A 21416-nucleotide genomic window follows, 5' to 3' on the forward strand; every position below is an offset into this window, starting at 1 on the left:
TTTGTTTTCGTGATCTGTGGGGGTCTTAGCACTTAGACCCCACTGATAAGCAAGTTAGGCTCTATACTGAGGGGAGTCTTAAAGGGGTTTTCCCATGCTGAAAGGTTAGGCCCTACCCAAAGCGCTCTATGCACAGCAGATAGGTAAGGAAAGGAGACTAAAGACTGACTACTTGTATACTCCCAGAACATCTGCCTTGATATTTCTGTATGAAGATATGACTGACCAGGGAATGCTGTTCAATAGTTATTTCATTAGAAACGATCTGCTTCTTCTCTATCAGCAGCGTGAGTATAGATGGGGAAGCTGATTTCTACATACTGCTATTAGCAGAAAGAAAGGAAGAATAAAATTAGGAAATATATTTTTCTTTAACAAAGTAAATGGCAACGTTTAATATAATCATTTTCCATATTTATTAAATTTGGCTTAAAGGTTTACTTTGATACCCCTTGACGAGGGGGATTTGGAATGGCGCAGATTGTCTAAAATAATATTGGGAGTTGCATGTTTTCTAACCAGAAGTTTCCGTCTTTCCATTAGACACTGAATTTTGTAGAGCATTCTATCAATTGCAAAGAGAAGTTAAACAAGAAAAATAAAGTTGGTGCTGCTTTCACTGATGACGGGTTTGCGATGGGTAAGTTTCTAATAGGGATGGAATGGTGGCTTAGTGGTTAGCATTACAGCCTTGCAGCGCTGGGGACCTGGGTTCAAGTCCCAGGGTCAACATCTGCAGAGTTTGAATGTTCTCTCTGTGTTTGCATGGGTTTTCTCCGGGTCCTTCTGTTTCCGCCCACACTCCAAAGCATACTGGTAGGTTGTTTGGATTGTGAGCCCCATGGGGACAGGCCCTGATTTGGCAAGATCTGTGTTTAGCCATGTAATCTGTGTGCGCTATTTAAATAAAGGAATTATTTATTTACTGGTGGAAGTATGAAAGTGTTTATGTAATGTTTGCTGTTCTATCTATATATAAAGCCAAATTGGTGATTTTGGACAGTTATACCAGTAAGCCAGAAGCAATAGTTGCACAGGCTATTCCTGCTTTCTTTTAATAATGGGCAGAGGTTGAAGGATCTGTACCTGCGGTGCAGTTCTCTACAACCCCTTTAATTTTAGTCCAATCCTTTGTATTTTGTTAGTGGTTTCTGAAGTTATTCATTTGTGTTGTGTTCCTTACAGGCGTTGCCTATATCCTCAAGCTGTTGGACCAGTACCAAGAATTTGACTCATTGCACTGGTTTCAGTCTGTAAGAGAAAAGTACATGAAGGAGAAAAGAGCCGTCTCAAAGCAGCAGAATGTCCAGTCTAATAACCAGGATGAGAAGCTGCTTCAGACCATGAATCTTACACAGAAGAGACTGGACATCTATCTGCAGGTGAAGAGGTTTTCTTTGGCCTAAAGGGTTTCTTTAAAACTTTAAAAATAGTGTTCCCTGCCCCCACCCCCAGCCTATAAAGATGGGATTAGTCCTGTGGTAGTCTGAGTTGTGTAAACACCCACACGTTATGCAGTGTACCTGATTGAACTACATGTAGGTTATATATTTTATGCCCTGTTGTATCATTCTGAAATCATTTTGGTGTTTTTCTCTCAGTTTGGGTCTAAGCTCCTGCTGGTAGATTTTGTATTTCTATAAATCTTCTACAACGTTTCCAAAGTTCCCATGAAGGTGAATAACCGCTTTGTTTCCACAGCTCTGACCACTGCAGAGTGGGTTAGGAATATGCAGATACCTCCAGTACCATCACAGGGCTTCCGTTCTCATTGTTTTAGTGATGGAACAAGTGGGAACTGGGCCTTACTTTTATGTGTAATATCCATAATTATCCATCATTATTTTTGTACTTGTTTAGGAATTTGAATTCCTTTACTTCTCGCTGAGCAGTGCTAGAATCTTCTTCAGGGCAGACAAAACGGCAGCAGAGGAAAGCCTGGAGAAGAAGGAAAAGGAAGGTATGTATGTTGACCATCAGCTGATGTGTATACCTCACATTTTCCACAGTTTATAGAGTAGTTATTTGTTTTGTGGGCGAGTTGCGTTTAGTTTATAGGCTTACACTCCCCATTCACTAGCTTTCTAAAGAGTTTGCGTTAGACTGTGACAGCCATTTCTCATGCTTTATATACCAGTTCTCTGACGTACAAGGCATTAAAAAGTTACAATTCCTGCCGCATGGTGTGGAGCAGACCTGAATTTACTATAGCGAACACCGGAATTCATCAGGGTGCACAACCTCTCGGCATATCTGGTGCATAGGCAGGGGAACATTTAGACTGGCACACGCTCGACCAAGTCTTGATAAATGTAATCCTATGTAGAGATCTTTCTTTCAGTTGAAATGGATAGGGATGGGGTGTATGGAGAGTAAATTGTACAGAAAACTCTGACCATTGGACACTGCAGCTGATATGCATTAGAATCCAGCTATAAAATATGATATGTAGAAGAGCTTTTTTCCCCTCGATATATATACACGAGTATGGGTGAATTCCTGAATTGGTGTTAACAGTACTTTACAGCAGTCTAATGGCCATAGACTGCAATGGTCTCCTGCCTTGTTGAAATCGATTTGAGATTTCAAGGAATTTACTGCCCACTAAACCTTAATAATAGCCGCATACAGAGAGATCTCTTTTCTTGTGTCCTTTTACCCATTTTATTGCTACAGAACTTTTGTGTAGCCCCCAGAGCTGTGTTGATTCTTCTTTACTCTGCACTGTGAGATTCTGCAGATGATATCCCTATAACCGGCTGCTTTAGGGGAATAACCTTCATTCTCCCTCTCTACAATATAGAATAATGGAAAGAGAAAATGTACTGTATGGCTGTGCAGAAGCTCCTGGTTTCCAGTCTGCTCCTGCACAATCTTCTGTATAAGCTGCCGGGGTATAACACAGCATTGGACAGACTTCTATATTCTCTCCTGTTCCCAGGCAAACCTTTACTCTTTTTATACTTGTAGCTTAACTTGGTCTATACCTACTAATCCTTAGCACCATACGGAGCAGTAATAATTCATTGGATATGGAAGCCACCTTGTCCCCCACTTTAATGTATGTTCTGTGTGTTAGAATGCATTACTAATAAAAATATTTCCATTTAAGAGTAACTTGCATTAATGTGTTATTTGTTTTAATAACTTTTTGTTACATTATTTTATATAGAAACATCAAAAACAAGCAGCGACAACCTTTCAGTGAGTTCTTCCACAGAGTCAGTCATGAAATGACCTACCTGTAAGTTCCAGGAAATGGGCAGCCAAGTGCCCGCAAGGGCAGACTAAAAAGACTGGACAGCGATGGTGCACATCATTATGCAGAGTGGTCGTGACAGATCCCAAATATTTGGCTATGCCGATGCATAGAAGAAGGGCACATCTTGATATCTCTCATGGTGACCGCTACTGATGTGGAACTGAAAGCCATTAGTTGTACATGAACATAAAACATTTTGTGCAGTTTAACATAATGGAGAATAGCGCTAACAGAGTAGCTTCTCAGGATCCAGTGGTTTTTAGCACTTACAAAGGGTTTCACTACAGCAAGACTTACTTTACTGTAATGAATATGCAGAAAGTAATAGTAACTACTTATATTAAGATGGAGTTTGCAAAATTACAAGAGAAGGATGTGACCGTGTATATGTGTAAATGTGCACTTTTTGTACATCAAATGTGTATTGTAAATGTCATATCTTCAGATGTAAAAATGTATAAAATATATACTACACTTCCACATGGCTGGTGTCTTATTTCCACTTCTAAGTCTAGGATTTAAGAGACATTGGACCATGTGTCTCAGGTTCTGCCTGTTTCTAGCTAGAAAACACTTGTCTTTCCCTGTGCCAGATTTATCAATGTGATAATGAATTCTGGTGCAGTATAAGACCTATTTAGACCTATTTTTAGTTGGTCTAAACTGTGCGCCAGAATTTTGGGCGCACGGACGATTTCCTGCAAGCCACGCCCTTTAATCAGAAAAGTGCCAAAAAAACAGTCTAAAAGCTTTGATAACTGTTGTGCAAGGCATTTTAGACAGTGATTTTGACGCAAAACCACCAGAATTGTGGTGAAAGTGCATTTATAAGTTCCCAAACCCCCCCCCCCCCATTAACTTGTAGCAGTTCATGAGATGTGCAGCCATCTCTTGTAGGAAGAAGATCTTCCAGAAAGTAAAAACTCTCCTACAGATAAGAACTCCAGATGACCATTAGTTTCCTAGCAAATAGTGTAGCAGTACAGAAAAAGGAAAAAACAAAACAAAAAAAAACTGTATTTTGAGAGTCTCTACATAATGGGGGTCATTTACTAAGGGTCAGTACAAAGAGATACTCCAGCACATCCACAGAAATCCATGTAAAATTGTAGTTTATTTCATAAGTATAAAAATCTATACGGGCATCACATCACGAATAAGGATATAACGCAGAAATTTACTAAGGGTCGTGCTGCTCACTTTCGTTGGACTGTGCGCCTTATTCGAGGATTACACGGCTTGCACAGGTATGTAAGTGTGTGCAGTGGAATTTGGTGTGTGCAGTGGATTTAGGTATATGCAATATTTTTTTTGGCACAGCTGCACTGGCTTCCATGCAACACAATTTAGGGGGCGTGCCGTCGGATGATCCGACGACATAGGTTGGAATGCACTAGACAGTAGAGTTCCAGCAGTTTTTATATACCGTATTGGGTTTTACTGCTATTTGAACACTGAGCAGTGCCACATTCATCTGGATGCTACCCTGATATTCTATGTGCTTCTGATCAGGACTAGTATACTTATACGTGCTCTCACATGAACTGACAGTATTACACGAAGCGCCATCTTCCTGCTTCATTTTTTTTTAAATCTTTATAGATTCTACATTAGATATAAAAATTGAAGTCTGTTTCATATTTAGCTCACTGCGAAAGGAAAATCTCAGAGCATGTCCTATTCTAATCCGCCTTTTTGCTTCAGACAGTCCCATAGAAGTCGATGGGGCAGTTAAATACTGTATTGCACACAGTCGTACTAGGTTCTCTGGGAAACAATCACATGACCTTAATAGGCTGACCTAGCTCAATCACTGGCTTCCTGGAAAACATGCATTACACACGGACCAACTTTGTGAACATACAGCCATGACACGGGGCCCACAAATATTACTCTGGTGTAATATCCAGGAACAGAGAAACGTACGGTCGGGTAATCCTACACAACATGTAATCCTGCAGTTGCAGGACCTTCGGCGCCAGGGCGCAGTGAATTATCCGCCAATCGCTACAACTATCTGCCTGGATGTTGAATGGGACTTATTGCCTTCTCAGACAGGCCATTTAATATCTACCTTTCTGCTTAAGAATGAAAAAATGTGGCTTCCAAAATGTATCATGGAGCATGGAATGTGTTTTTGAGATTTTGTAATAGTAGATGGAATCAGTCCTCTATGCCAGAAATTTGCTTGATTCTTAACTTCCTCCGAAGTGGGCTACACAAGTGTCTCTGTTAACGTGCAGCCTGTGGAAACGGGCTGTATGGTATCCCATATGACCTCCTGTGTCTGAACTGTTACAATAAAGGTTATATTAAAAGAAACCTACCATGGGGGATCTACCTAATAAGGTAGATCTGATGGTAGGTTTCTACTCTTGATTATATCTCTTGCTAATCCTTTTATTTAGTATAAAACAGAAGAAAACGTATTTATGAAAATTATGGCCAGAGGCTACTGGGGTGTGGAGTATCGCCTGTGCAATCCCTCCCACCAGCGTTACTTCTTCACTTGTCAGCGGTCTTGTGCTTCTAAGCTATAAACAGCAACATAATGATCACACGATAACGCAATATAAAATAGATTAAATTGTTTTATTTGTCATGGATACAAAATTGCAATCAAATGAATCATATTAGTGCAGAAATCAAGGACTTCCCCAATGGTCTCGCAGATGGAGACCTAAATCAGTTTCTAGTGATTATTACTTAAAGGGGTATTCTCGTCTCGGCATTCACATTCAGTTTCATTAATCTGCCATATATAAACATTTCTTCAATTGGATGTTATTAAAAAAAATGTTCCAGTGTGACCTGTCACCCCGAAAATGACCCCCACAAAATGTGCCCCGCCATACTCCCCAGCCCCTTTCTCCCCAGTGTATTTGTGTTAAATTGCTTTAAAGCGACACACCCCCTCCACGCCCCCTGTCTGCGGAGACCTGTAGGAGAAGCCCGGCAGCATTGCATGTATTGCGTAATCGCTGCCGGCGCTCCGAGATGTGGCTGCAGACTTTCCCCTATACATGGCCGGCGGCTGCGCCAGGCTTACATACATCGCCACATCTCGGAGAGCTGGCAGTGATTACGCAATACATGCGATGCTGCCGGCTTCTCCTACAGGTATCCGCAGACAGGGGCGTGCTGGGGGTGTGTCGCCCGGCCCCCTTATGAATAAGGCCGACTGCTCGGGCTCAAGATAGGAGAATCCGACCTCTTATTTAGTAAGAGGTCGGATCGCTTTAAAGCAATTTAACACAAATACATTTTTTTTTAAACTGTCTGGGGAGAAAGGGGGGGGGGGCACATTTTGTGGGGGTCATTTTCGGGGTGATAGGTCCTCTTTAACCTTATACCAACAACTAAAAGTAGTGTAAGTTCTCTGTAAACAATAGCGCTAGTAAACATCTGCACAGACCTTATCCAGTCTTTAGAAGGAAAGTGCATAGTACATACATATAACGGAATGTAGAGGAAAATAGATTGATATAGAATGGTAACACAAGATTTAATAGACCATAATATTAAACAAAAACGCCTGTTACAACAAAGCTACACTGTAGGAAACCAGCACTGATGGGTTGGAAACTACAATCATCAAAACTTGTTTTACTTATTTCACATGAAATCCTTCCTACCCATTGTCACGTGTCTGCATGCTGCAGCCACCTGATGTGATATCTGCTGGAAAGTACCGTACTAGAAAGTATCAGGCAGGTATATAAAACTCAGCATGCCTTCACAACGATGTGATGCGTATAAGATATTGGGAAACTAAGCAATGTTGTATTGTTATTTCAATACCTGCTGAGACATAGCGTATTACACAAAGATTTTCTAGTTTGATGCGTTGAAGTTGCATCAAACTTGCATTGTGAGCTTGCTTCAATATCCAGCCCAAATGCTCAGAAACGAATGGGCATGCTGAGTTCCTTTCCCGTTTCTGTGGTCTTGGGTGGACATTGCAGCAAGAACACGAAGTGAATTGAATGTGGATCTTTCATAGACTGAGAGCATTTAATGATTGGGGATCACTTCCTCTCCTCAAAGAGTTTTCAGTACAGATGCTAAAATGCTGCGGCTTTAGTTTTTTTTAATGAGGCCTAAAAACACAAAGTGGGGCATTTATCATGACTTGTACGGCAGTTTTCCTGGCCCTGCCACCTTCATGCCAAGTGGGTGTGATGGGCAGGGGCCTTGGATCTCTGATTTGACTACAGTCTGCACCAGAATTTTGTCATATTGTACGACAGGCAGGAGCAGATGTAGACTTTAGCCGTGCAGCAGAGCCTCTTAGTATAACGGCACATCATGTGCCATTCGGGGGAGTGTGAAGATTGATGCAAGATGCACCCAGTCTTGATAAATTCCCCCCAGTACCTTTTATAGAGGTACCAAAATATGAGAGGAGGGCTTATAGCTTAAGCTGTTATAGGGGGTTTCAGAATGACTCTGCAAACCCTGTGTCAGAATTGTCCCTTTAAACTTGTTATTGCCTTTCATGCCACTCATCTCAGGAAATGTACTAATCATTTATGCCAGAAATCTGTGTAAATTATAGCTCATCTCCTAACTCGCATAAATTAGATTTTCTTTGGCAAAACTCGCATGGATTTAATTTTCTTCATCATACCAAGATCAAGACTGGGATACATCTCCGCTCATGGTTTAGAAATCTTCCTACATCCCATTTTACCATTAGGTAATTTTTATATTAAAAATCTAGCAAATTACTGGGACTCCGTAATGTTATTATTAGAAGACTTTCATATAAAATGGCTAAATTCACATATTGACATACTCCAAATAAAGGAGATTCTATAACAAGACTCTATCAATATAAAGTTTAATGTGTGGTAAAGATTGAAATACTGAAGGAAAACCCAAACTGGTTCCTTCTCTGTGTATACATTTTTATATCAATGGCCAAAAGTACTATAGGGCAACAGATTTCCATCTCATGGCTATGGCCAGCTTCAGGAAGGGTCTCCAATATGGAGAAATAGTGCTAGTATTTTGGTTAAGCAACAGAGTAATTCCAAATAATGAGTACTGGTGTGGGTGTATGCATGACATTTAAAGAGAACCTGTCACCAGTGACATCCCCAACACAGAAATCACACACAGTACCTTTTAGATGTCTTTATACATTTTCCACTGATGCCTACATCCACTACATGCGATAAGAGACACCATTCCTCTAAAAAAAAGACTATTATTGATGTCCTCTGTTCCAGTCATGGAGGTGGGGAGCTACGCCATAGAGTCAAGCTATCCCACTCTCTTCACTGACACTTCTAGACTGAAGAGAATTCCTGAGGGTGGGGTAAGAAGGTGTCAAGAGAGACAGTGGATGTGTGTTACTTGGGTCTGCTATATCATTAAAGGGAACTGGTCACCAGATTATCACTAATACGCCTAATAAAAGTATAACAGCACTATACTAATTTGTGCCCACTGTTTTTAGTTAAAAAAAATGCATAGTTCTTATACCCAGAATGTAAAGTTTGTTATCGTACCTGCACCTTGCCTGAAGGACATGTGCTATTATGCAAGGCAGCAGTGATGGGACGTTTATGCCGGCTCTTTTGTGTGGGATTTTCCAGCAGATAGGAGGTGAGAGAAACACTGCCTTGCATAAATAGCACATGCCCTTGGGGCAGGGTGCCAGGTAGGCTTACAAAGTTTATTTTCTGGGTATAGGAACTGCACAAGTTATTATAGTGCAATGGGAACCTATGATTAAGCATATTGGTGAATCTGGTGAATCTTTAACCACTCCCTCAGGAAGGGGGTTATTGAGAGGGATGCTGGCTGTGGAGAGAAATTAACTTGCTTCTCACACCACCTCCAGGAATTCTATTCAGGACAGGGTAGCTTGACTGTATATTGCAGCTGCCTGCTTCCAGAAGTGAAACACAGGACATCAATGAAAGCTTTTTTTTAAGAATTGTGGCTCTAATCCCAAAGATACAGGAAACAGTGTAACATATATAGTGTTGGACGTCTAAAAGGTACTGTGTGTGGTTTGTGGGGAAAGTCTTTAAAGAGAACCCGTCATGCAAAATAACTCCCCTAAACTAAATATATTTTCATAAACTGTCATTAGAGAGCATTGTCTCTATCCCTTCATTGTCCCTCTACATGCCTGTAAACCTAAGCAATGAGGTCCTAAAGCTGTATGCAAATGACCTGTGAAATGTCCAATGAAGCATTAGCATATTCAAGCTGTCCACCTTATTCATGAGTGGGAGGCACAGCCACACCCCCAGTGCATGACTGACAGCCTGTATAATGATGTGCTTCCTGGTGCTGGTGGCCACGCCCCCTGCAGCCTGTGTGTGCATGTGTGTGTGTGTTTAAGAGAGATACAGCAGTTCCAGGCAGCCATGTCATCTGTAGCTGATGTATGTGTCTCTCACCTGTATATTAGGAGGATGCAGCATGTCAGCAGATGCAGCACACACACTAGCCATGCTTTACTATACATTACACACAGACATGAGCAGGGGGAGGAGAGGGGAGGGGTAACATCACTGCCTCTGACCATGTGACCAGCCTCATTTACATGATAAAAAATATGTGATTTTACAATAAATAATGAAGTGACACAGACCTGATGACAGGTGTCCTTTAAGGTGACACTTTGAGGAAGCCACCGTTTTATACAGTCAAGTTATGTTTGGTTTTGATTATCCTCCAAGCAGGTCAGATATGATTGTAGATGTGACCAATGTGTTATGAACACTGATAGAATATGTTAGATTATATCAACAGTTGCTTGGCCCTGCTGTGACTTGAGTAAAGGTGAATATGAACTTGTAGACAAGTACAGGAAAGAAAATGATTTACATCTGCTGTCAGATTATTTCCATACTATGTGGAAAATGTGTTCTATATTGGAAACTCTAGGATTTGGACTTTAAGAGCTGCTGAGTAACAAGCAGGTAAATTATACAAAACTAAATGTTCTTAGTTTAAACCCAACATCACCAGTACCTGAAATCAAATATATTCTGTTTGTGTTTTTTAAGGTCAGTGTCATTAGCTATACAAGTGTTTATTTTTTTTGTTAAATAGGCCCTTATTAGCCAGACGGTGGTCTGCTCCAATCAATCAGCTGATAGAAATATTGCCTGTGGCCATCCAAGCTTACTGCAGGCTCAGTTACCACTTTTCCCTCTGTCTAGTGGCACCACAAGCACACTGCACTCTTCAGATTAGCCAGGTGCCAGATGTCACACACTTCACAAATCTCCTAAAAATGACTTACTCATTGATAGTTTTGGCCTGGAAAGACCCCTTAAAATAATCTCAATTTACCTTATATAGTCACTAACCTTTCAATAAACGTCAAAAAACAATAGTTCAGACTATAAAATCACTAAATATTTAGTATGTGTGTCATTGCTTAGTCAGAGTTTGCAACACATTTTATACAGGATTGTGTAGCACAATCACTATTAAAGCCGCACCTAAAATAGATGGTGCACACTTCCCGAGCAGTGCAGGGTGCGCCAGAGAACTGAAGACCAAGCGTCAGCATTCAATAATCTGCTGCACCCTGCACCTTGTGCAGTTATTTATCATTAGTTTTCCTGGGCTTTTTTGGCGTAAAAAAAGTCTCGAAGTTGCATTGAGGTTAATTGAGACTTTGCATTGCTAAAAAGTATCACAGGACTACATACACCTCATTAATCTGGCATGAACATAGAACTACTACTAGTGCAACACCGTGCAAAGCCACATTCAGGACTTGAGACTTTTGCAAAAAGCCTCAAAAAAAGCCTCATAGTTACTCCAGTCCCCTGCTGGTCTGTGTGTTCAGACTTTTTATGCATTTTGAGAATTTTCTGGGATTTTTTAAAAATAATTCCCATATAGAAAGTAGACCAAAAGAACATTCAATAAAGAGCCAGAGCCACTTGAATGAATCTGATGGGCACCGGAGCTCCAAAAATAGACATAGAACTGTCCCAAGGAGCTGGTCTAATGATAAATAACCCCCCCCCCCATGTGTCAACAAGAGAAATATGGATCAGAATCTGTTATCTTCTTATGGGCTTTCCATTGGAGAAATTACAACATCATGTCTCCACTCACCAGTGTAGAGAGCCCCAAAAAACACAAATCTTATAATGGACATTTCTTGTTTTTCCTTATGTATAAACATTACCTCTTCATGCAAAGTTTGTTGAAGGGTTAGTGACTGTTTAAAATGTAATATCCTAAACTCAAAATGAGCACAAAGAACAGTAATTTTGCAACTGCATAAAACGGGTGGTTATCTCAGGATTTATGCCTAAATTAATGATATGGGTCGAACCTCTGACATGTTAACAAGATGGCCCCATTCACTGCTGCTAGTTAATACTAATGGTCTGTGCATTTGGGAGTATTTCTATTCATTGTACGGGAGATCCAAAAAAATAAAAGCAGGGATAAATGCTGAGGTGGGAACACCCCTTTAAAAAACATATTAAAAGGGAACCTGTCACCAGGAATGTAATTTTTAGCTGGTGACAGGTTCCAGTAGCCTATGCTGTGCTGATTTAAAAAAAATGTCTTTGTCAGCATTCTCAATCATTGCAGCACTTTATATAAGTTTAATTCACATGTAGTGAGTCCTGGAGGAGAGTCGCAGCTGCTGCCTGTGTCAGTCTTCTCTCCTCCACACTCATGCAGCTCCCTCAGCCCTCCCCACTTCCTGTCATGTGCATTGAGCAGGCAGTGGAGGGAGGGGTGTGGAGTAGAGGAAGAATGCATGAGGAGACACAGGCACACACAGGCTGCAACTGCCCCCCCTCCCCCAGGACTCACCACACACTGTGGGCAGGGAGCCAGGTAATGTACAGCAAACTATTACTGAAATGATTCAGAATGCTGACAAAGGACTTTTTAAAATCAGCATAGAATAATCTATTGGAAGCTGTCAAAAAGTTAAATTCACATACCTGGTGACAGGTTCGCTTTAACTTTTGTCAAAACTGGCCTCCTGGCAACACCATGGGGCCCTCACAGTTTAAGAAGCATTGAAGTGGTTACTATAATCCAGTTCTACATTGAACCGATGGTTGCCGATTATCAGAATTTCATTGCAGTAAACCTTTTGTAGAAAGGTATTCTAGTATTATCTGTCATTCAATGTGAGTGTACATCATAACATTGTATGAAAACAACCACCTACAGCACTGCCAATCAGGCCCTGAATGTAAAGGATTTGCAAATATGTTATGCTTCAGACTCCAGTCCTTCAGTGCACGGCACACTGTCAGGATCATCCTCTGACTGCACATTCAGAAGGACAAACTTGCCATCATTGGATAGTGGAACTGATGACATGAGCTGTGCCAGTGCTTCTGGATCCTGTATAGGAAATGCAGAAGAATTAATAAGAAAGATACATCTGCAAGGCAAGGATAGAGGCATCAAATAAGTAAATATAAAGAGTGGGGTCACTTGCTGTATAATGAATATAGACTGTTCGAGACCTATAGCCTGAAAAAAAAAATCTTACACAACAATAGGTCAGAGAAGATCAGGGGTATTATTTGAGATCAGTGTATGATTGTGAGCACGTCTGACCCAACACTGTTCCTCAGAAATAAGTGGCAGCACACTTCAGATGTAACCTCTGAACACATGCATATTAAGAGAAACCTGTCACCACATTTTTCACAAATACAACTAGTGACATGTTCCATTATGCATCAACATGGCTCCAGCACTTCTCCACATGTAGTCTTGGTCTATCCACTATCTATTCTACACTATACAGTTCTTGTGATCTTGTTACCTGTATGCTTTTCTCCTTCCTCCTGGGTCCCCTTCCCCACTCTGGTTCCCTATGTTTTATTGTTTTGAAGCATACAGAAGCTGGCTATGTATCCAAAGCATCCGGTTTTCATTACTAATCCCCCTGCTTGGGGTACACCTTGCACCTTGACCTATTGTACAGCATTTTACTATGTTTTTTTAAACAATAAAACCTTGTTGAAACTAAAAATTGTTTATCTCAGATCACCATTAATCAACCTTTCCTTCATGTGATCAGATATATGCATGGAGTAAGGTTTGCTAATGTTAGGAAGCTAAAGGACCATAGATGATGTCCCCCTGGTTACATGACATTACATGTTGAATGCTGTGAAGGCATGGGGAGGAGTAGTTGGATTCAGCCCAAGAATGCCATGCCCCCCTACCCCTTGACTCGCTCTAGATATGTCTATATGGAAAGCAAGGTTATATAGTTGATTTATGATAATCTGAGGGAAACAGTTTTTAGATAAAAGAAGGGTTTCAGTTAGTTAATAGGGCTCTATGGGAACCTGCCACTAGCAGTATTTGTGAAAAATGTGGCGACAGGTTCCCTTTAAAGGAAGAGGGGATGAAGATGCTACTAGTAAAAATGTTGGTATAGGTTTATATAGTCTTTAAGGTGTTGGAAGTGCATGGGAGCAGCATGACACCTATTCTTTAGTCCAATACATTGAATACACAAGGCTGTTTCTGCATCCTAAAGAGCAGGGTTGCCACTATTGTTAATGTACAAGGTGGTGATCCTCCAACAAAGCCCAGACCCTAACCCATCTTCTATATCTCGTACCCCTGTAAAGAATTCCCACCACAATTCTTGTCACAATTCTTGCATTTCTTTGCTCCCAGCCTCCTTCTCTAAGATGATTCAGTTGAGAGGTGCTCAATTGTACTTACTGTAGATTCTCTGAAAGAAACCTTTATGTCACATCTATTGTAGTGTGACATAATTTCCAACAATGACTGAATTCAGAGCAATTTATTTTCTAGGATAAGGCAGTTTGGGTCAAAAATGGCACTTTTATTCTCTGCATTGAAAATATATTTTTTTTCTGTCCTACTTACACTAAGTTATAACAAAGAAGCTTCAGACAAAGATTCCATCTGGTTTGTATATGTCTTTAGATGGCATAAGTGACGTATAATAATAAAATCAACTTCTCAGCATAGCAACTCTCCTAAAATGCCACCCCAAGAAGCACAGAACATTAGCGGTGACAGATGAATATGGATCTCCCGTGAACATTTCGTAAACTATGGGGTATGAACAACACTTGCCTTCTCCGCAGCAGCAATTTCTTTTCCCAGGCTGATAGCAAAACATATCTGTGGAGAGAAGAAATGAAGGGTTGTCACTGCACCACAAAATTACAGCCTGGGGCAAAAGGAAAGGATTTCTAAATGTTGAAGATGCATTTTTATACTTTACTTCATTATGATTTATATTTCTTCCCAGATGTAAATGATAGAATAGTCACATCTATTATTTGCCTTTAAAATGTCAAGAAAGCAGGGGTGTAATTAGGAGAGGTAGGGCCCCATAGCAGGCTTTCAAATGGGGCCCCCCTTCCCACTTAAAAAAATATACTTATTTCTATACTAACTCATGTGAGTAACAATCACACATTTATACACTCATGCGCACACATATCAAGAATATACACACACACATACAGTGCCATACACGAAAGGTACAGCATATATACACATTACAGTATATACTCACACACCATACACTTCATAGACACAGCATATATACAATACATATATGTTATATACATATTATTCTGTACAATGTGCAGCATAATATGTATAGTGTGCCAGTTCGAATCATGGGGCCCACTGACACTGTGGGTCCCATAGCAGCCGCTATGGTTGCTACCACTAGCACTAGGCCAGCCGTACGGAGGGCTCAAACAGCCGGGAGTGGGCCGGCAAAGGGCATTAGTGTCCCCACGCCTGTGCACTCTCTGCAGCTGGCAAATTTTCAGGCAGGGCCTGGCGTAGAGTTAAGCGCTGCACAGGATCCCGATGGATGTATAAAGGGACCGAAGCTTCTTGATGTATCGGGCTGTGCAAGAGCAGTGGCAGGGTCATCATATACCGGCATATGATAAATAACCCCCAATGTCTGTTTTATGAAAAATGTTTATACCGTTCTTACTCCTTGACCCTAGCAAAATCTGTTCCTTCTGGAATAGATTTACCGGTTTGTCTTTAATCCCACATAATGTCATTTTTGAAAGTCATACTTGATGGTTGAGGGCTGCCTTACGACACAGCAAAAGAGGCTTGGTGTTCCTTGTCCCATCCTGGAAAACTTATCATATTTCCCCTAGTGGAGCATCAATAGCTATAAGTTTTCACACACCTGCAAGGCAGCCTTTATTGACAAAGTCTCCATAAAGAGATCTCTTATTCCTATATAATTTTTTACTAAAAGTTGAACACCACAACCCTGGAAATCCTTTCAACTATTTCAAAAATGCTATTGCGGCCATTAAATGACCAAAGCAAGTCTTTTGGTTGAGCCCCTGAAGCCCGGGAATCCGCACCGCTACTGGAACACGGATCACTAACTTATCTTTACTCTCCTGGAAAACCTCTTTTAGAGACAGATTCTCCATTGACACATTCTTCTCACTGTGATTGTGGATGTACTTTTGTAGTCTACAGCAGATCCCAACAAATCATCAAACTTCATGAACAACCTAATGTGTATGAGGCCCTCCAGATACTAGAGGAGTTCATGGTAGATCAGTGTTAGCTGAACAAGAGGTGATAAGAGGTATAAGGTAATAATACACATACATGTTCAAATGGAACTAAACTGATTCCAATAGACAACCTGTTACCTTTTAACTACTGCTTAATAATAGATGCTTAAATCTGAGCTATGCAAATATTAATCAAATGCCAAAGGCAAAGTAACATAAGAACTAGACTATTATTCAAAGCAGCTCTGCCAGACTAGTCATGCACAATTTCTCTCAGCGGTGTCATATTGGCTTAGGTCTATTTATCCAATGCTTAAATCTTCCAAAACAGTAGTCCCAAATCTTTTTGTATCCAGGGACCGGCTGCACCCAAAATTATTTTCAAAAGGACCAGGTCGGGTAACCCCCTTACGATGGTCTCTGGAAATAAAAAATACCCCATATCTAACCCCAAGCCATATAATATGCCATTTCCTGCAGCCCTCAAACTAAAATTCCCCTTTTCTGTACCCCCCCCCCCTTTATAGTGTTCTCTTTTATGTAACACCCCCCCCCCCCATTACTGTAGCCCCCTTTATAGTGACCCTTATTCTGTAGCCCCCTTTTTATGTCTTTATAAGAATGGGGCTACAGGAAACGGGACATTATAATACCCCTTTTTCTATAGCCCACTATACGTAATGTCCCAGGGTTCAATGACTTTACATCTCGTCAGTAGAGTTTACCGAACTGGTTTAGCTTAGTCAGAGGCTTTTGACTAGGGTCAGGAAGTAAGAGCTCTGCTTATGGAGACTTTACCAATTAAGGCTGCTTTGCAGGCATGTGGAGACAGTCATTGACTCTCCACTGGGGAAGTTTTCCAGGATTGGATAAGGAAAACATTGCCACTTTTGGCTACCGCTTCAGCTATACCAGTTGCCTACAGTGCATTGACAAGATGCAAAGACATTGAAACAGTGCTGTCTAGAGTTTGGAACCAGTTCCTTTTAGGATAAATATATTGGTTTGCCTTTAATCCCACATCATGTCATTAGGCTTCTTGAAATTCATGCGTGATGATAAAAAGGCTATCTTACAAGGTAGCCAAAAGAAGCAATGTTTTCCTTATCCCATCCTGGAAAACATATTTGAAATTTTCCCAGAATCCCCTGGTGGAGCCCATTTCTGGGGTATGTAGGCTAAAATAAAAAAAGATGAAAAGTCACATGTGTTGTAAAATAAATGCAAATTTTTGTGAAAATCTGCAATTCAGACAACTGTGACGCTAGAAAACTGATGTACGTACAATGATTATTAACTTTACAGGGAAATTGTACTGCTGAAAATCTGGAGTTCTGTCGATATTTCTGTATAATCTTTGACCTAAACAAGCAGCAGAAGTGATAAAATACAATATATGCACATACCTTTTCACCCTCTGTGTTACTCTCCAGGACATAGGCACTCAAGGATTCATCTCCAGATGCTTCAGGGGTACAAACAACAAAGCCCACCAAACGCTTGTTCTCTAGATGGGCAGCAAACTGAGTTATGTTTTCAAGGTCAAACTGGTAAATGAGAAAAAAAAACTATGATACGATTTGCTAATCTAAAAATCTCAAACAAGAAAAATGTTAGAAAAGATAAACAAAACAAACAATTCACCATTGTCATAACTGTTTTATGAACAATTATTTTCCATAAGCAATGGGATTTATTAAAATACACCATGTTTCTATCTATTACACGGATGCACTTAGCAGATAATTGACACTAAGCAGAATTTCTATTTTTGTCTAATTCCCTGTGAAATAATAATTCTATGCATTGTGCCATGACATTGGTAATGTATACATACACTGATAACTGTGTGTCAGTCAATAACATGTGTCTATACTGACGTCCCTTAAAAAAGATTATATTATTATTAGTACTTTGAGCAATTGTCTACACAATACATCAGTATTACTATGTATAAAAAGCAGCAGCTCGGGTAATGTCAAGGCCCATCACATTGTGCAGCAGTAATGTGATATGGATAAACAAAGTGTCAACAGTTTGGAAAATAAAGCATACACTCAGATTTTCCTTTAGTAGCAAGGAACATTTTATTTGCCTGTAAACATAGAAGAGTGAGTTTTTTGGTCTGAATTAGACCTGGTCGGTTATCGCCCTGAATCCCTGGTGATCTTTGAGCACATACAACATTAGTCACAATGTACACAACATCAACAGAGCAGATGACGTATACATTTGTGTTATACGTTTACATGTAAGAACAGCTCCTTTGGTAGGTTAACTTGAGTAACGGGGTGGGTTGTGCCTTTTATGGAAAAAGATACAATCTGTAGAAGGCCTCCTTACAAAAGTGTGTATTCCAATGTGCTGGCATGAAGCCCCTCTTCTCAAAAAAATGTAAAACATATAATAATGTACTTACACTAATTCTTATAACTTGTGTTTGTGGATCGATTAACCTGAAACATAAAAGCAATCCAAGCTATAATAAAACTGTAATAAAACCAAATTGGGATAAAATAAAGAAAAAACAGTCGGGCAGAGTCTTGAATAGTGTCTAAAGGATAAATTCTCTTTATTTTTCATAGCATACAATCAGAGCACAGTATATTTTGGGAAAATCTACACAAGGCAATTAGGCTTATAATTTGCAGAAATGACCTATGTCAGCTACGCAGGATCCATTCTTACACAGTTTCTGACAAAAACTCACATATGAGATTCCAATTTTTTTAACCTAAGTCTCTTAGGTTTCCGCTGGGGTTCTGGTTCTGATGGCACAAATAGTGCTGCAGACTGTGCTATACTGGGAATACTAAATGACTGGCACCATATAATCTTAAACTATATACTTGTCTGCGTAATCGTGTATGTTACGAAACTAAATAAATAGGTACCTCAAACTTTTGCTGGTTACCATCAAGTGGGATTCAGTCATTCGGAATATGTTATGAATGGCTCGCGCAGCCAAGACCTGTCTCATTGCTTCAAAGATAACCTGGTTTGTATGGTCTGTTTTAACTGCCATTGAGCCCAAAAAACGAACTACAAACATCTGCTGCAAAAGTAACCCTAAAATAAATAACAAAAAAAACCCAAAATAATAAACAATGGGTCAATACATTTATAAGACAATATTGTTTCAGACTGCTACCTTCATCTGCAGACATGTCCAGCTTATCATCTGATTCTCCAAATGGATTTGTACGTCTGAAAACAACAGTAATGATCAACAAACTATAAACTCAAGTCACAAGTCACGGGCAGCGACAAACCTCTCTATAACATACCTGTTGCCTCTGTTCTGGTCCTGGAATTCAGAGGCTGGTAGAACAATATCAAATTGTATGGGGGTTCCAGGAGCTATTAACTGTTCCACTTCCGGTTCCCTGTTAGCATGCTCAGGCAATGATTCATTGTGTGATACAGTCTGTGCCATGTTTTCACTGCTGAGATTACATTCAAATACAAGAATTTCATTGTACACTTACACAGATTCATAACCACATAAGGCTCCATTTCTATAGTATAATTATATGAATGTTATATTTGATAAAATCCCACCTTTGTGTTGTGTTTTCAAGTTTTTTATCGAAGCTGGTGATGGGAGTTACTGCCTGCTGAGCTGTCTGATTGAGTCTTATAGCTACAGCCTAATGGGAATAAGGCAATGAATGGCCAATTACACATTTACTTTACAATAAAACCACAAACCTCTTGGTAATAAAACATCACAGCATAAAAGTACCTCAGGATTATCCGATAAGTAGATTTGTCTTGAAATATTGTTGATTGCACAAATCCACTGAAATATAAATGGACGAGTAAGAGAACTTTAATGCCTAAACGGTCAGAATCGTGGTCAACAAATGTTGTATGAATCAACTGGACAAATCAATACGTGTGTTCTAGTAATCTGCTTTTGTTTCTATTTAAGTAAAACTTATTATCCTATCTCCTTTCTTCCTAACTTGTTTTTACTGAAATTTCTGCTGAATTCTGACTTGCTAGCAAAACGGACAGAAGATCACTGAGCTTCACACAGTGTTCTGCCCAATCATCTCCTTCTCCCAACCTGCAACTGATCTAAATGACCAGGACAAAAGAAGATAAATCCAAGTGTGCTTATCAGGACTGAAACAATTTATCAGGAATTGTGATTATTTTCCCCTCTAGCTACCTGTATGCCAAGTGGGCTAGGCAGCAGAGTGGGCTGGGGCATGAACGTGGCTTAAACAGGTGCTGGTAATAGTGCAATTCTACTCCAGGGCAGCTGGCCGCCGCATACATAATGTACAGTGGGGGCTTATATTATAGGTCAACGCACAATGTACCAGTGTATGATAAATTGATAAGTTTGACTAGAAAGTTGTATTCTGCAACAGATCTATCACATTGGATGATAAATCTGTAGTAGTATAAAACGGTGGAGTCATACTTTTAGTACCAACCATTAGTTGGTCTAGTTTATGGCACAAAACCACACCCCCTTTTCATACGAGTTGGAAAAGTGCCTAAAAGTACTCTAAAGCCCTTAATGCATGTGTCAGAAGGCATTTCAGGTACAAACGAGTGAATTCTGAATTAGACATATTAATAAATCTCCCTAAAAGTGCACACAGACCTCCTTTTTGATTCAACTAAAGAAAAAATAAGGGGAAAGTGAATGCGAGTTAAGAATGCACAAAAAAAATTCTCACTGTAAGTTTACTCCACAAAATCTACTAGGATCTCGCAGGCAGCAAACAATTTTAGATACGGAATATTATTACCTCTTCATATTCCCGTTTTCCTTCTGCTTGGAGAATGAGACTCCTAAAAGAGAACAACAATGGATAAACTTTTAAAATTTCACCCAAAAAACAACTACAAATAAAACCAGGTATGTGGTCTGAATAACAGTATATAAACCCACAATAAAACTTGATGTTTTATTAATCTGATTTAAAGGGGTTGTCTGATTTTTCCTAAAATATTATGACATAATAAAAGAAACATATTCTTCCCTGCCCTCCAGAGATAGGCTGCAGTAGCCATTTGTAATTGATGCACTCACTGGCAGGGATTAATTACCATTTATAATGATAGCAAAGTGAATACCTAGCTAAATGAATGTTGTTGTGTTTAAGCCCCCAAAGATAAAGGTCTGAAAATTATTAGGGATATATATACATTTATCAAAAAGTGCATACATTTTAGCTAGTCCAAGGTCTATTTTACAGGCCATGTCACAAAATTACAACTAATGTGTAAGTATATAAAAGGACTCAAGGACTTACGATTTGCCATTGGGAGAAGTAATCTGAAAGCAATATCGCCTGTCCTCACAATCCACTGCCATGACCGAACAATTGTCTAAGTCCTGAATCAGACCCCCAGCCACTTCACCACGGTGCTGACACATTAGGTTACCCCCTTGTGTAAAGAAGTACAGTCTCTCCCATGTTGTGGTGACCAAGCCGGTTTTGCTGTAAGAAATAAAAATAAAAAAAATAAAAAAAATAATAATGGCTTATTAAAATATTTACTATATTTAATAAGTAAAATTACTGCAGCTTGATCCAAGCAAAGGCAGCAGATATCAGGAATCATGCAAACACAAAATAGAATCCTAGGGGAAAATTTAT

The 21416-nt window shown here is 39.8% G+C and overlaps 2 protein-coding genes across 3 annotated transcripts in view; one reads left to right on the top strand and one right to left on the bottom strand.

Moving 5' to 3' along the window:
* WASHC4 (WASH complex subunit 4) overlaps positions 1-3742 on the top strand; it is a 36714-nt gene extending 32972 nt beyond the window's left edge. The window contains exons 30-33 of the mRNA XM_072146451.1: positions 544-640; positions 1186-1382; positions 1861-1960; positions 3173-3742. Coding sequence (XP_072002552.1) covers positions 544-640; positions 1186-1382; positions 1861-1960; positions 3173-3237 — 459 coding nt within the window. The 3' untranslated portion in view covers positions 3238-3742. The remainder of the gene's footprint in view (positions 1-543; positions 641-1185; positions 1383-1860; positions 1961-3172) is intronic.
* Positions 3743-5835: 2093 nt separating this feature from the next.
* Positions 5836-21416, bottom strand: part of APPL2 (adaptor protein, phosphotyrosine interacting with PH domain and leucine zipper 2) — a 37114-nt gene continuing 21533 nt past the window's right edge. Inside the window, exons 11-21 of one of the 2 annotated variants that reach the window (XM_072146453.1) lie at positions 21069-21257; positions 20562-20604; positions 19538-19594; positions 19354-19442; positions 19080-19235; positions 18944-18999; positions 18687-18861; positions 18212-18248; positions 17199-17339; positions 14354-14401; positions 5836-12625 (exon numbers count right to left, since the gene is read on the bottom strand). In XM_072146453.1, coding sequence (XP_072002554.1) covers positions 12491-12625; positions 14354-14401; positions 17199-17339; positions 18212-18248; positions 18687-18861; positions 18944-18999; positions 19080-19235; positions 19354-19442; positions 19538-19594; positions 20562-20604; positions 21069-21257 — 1126 coding nt within the window. In that variant the 3' untranslated portion in view covers positions 5836-12490. Of the gene's footprint in view, positions 12626-14353; positions 14402-17198; positions 17340-18211; positions 18249-18686; positions 18862-18943; positions 19000-19079; positions 19239-19353; positions 19443-19537; positions 19595-20561; positions 20605-21068; positions 21258-21416 lie in introns of both variants that reach the window. The other variant, XM_072146452.1, reaches the window with a different exon arrangement.

This window comes from Engystomops pustulosus, chromosome 4 (assembly GCF_040894005.1).
Source record: "Engystomops pustulosus chromosome 4, aEngPut4.maternal, whole genome shotgun sequence".
Taxonomy (NCBI): Eukaryota; Metazoa; Chordata; class Amphibia; order Anura; family Leptodactylidae; genus Engystomops; species Engystomops pustulosus.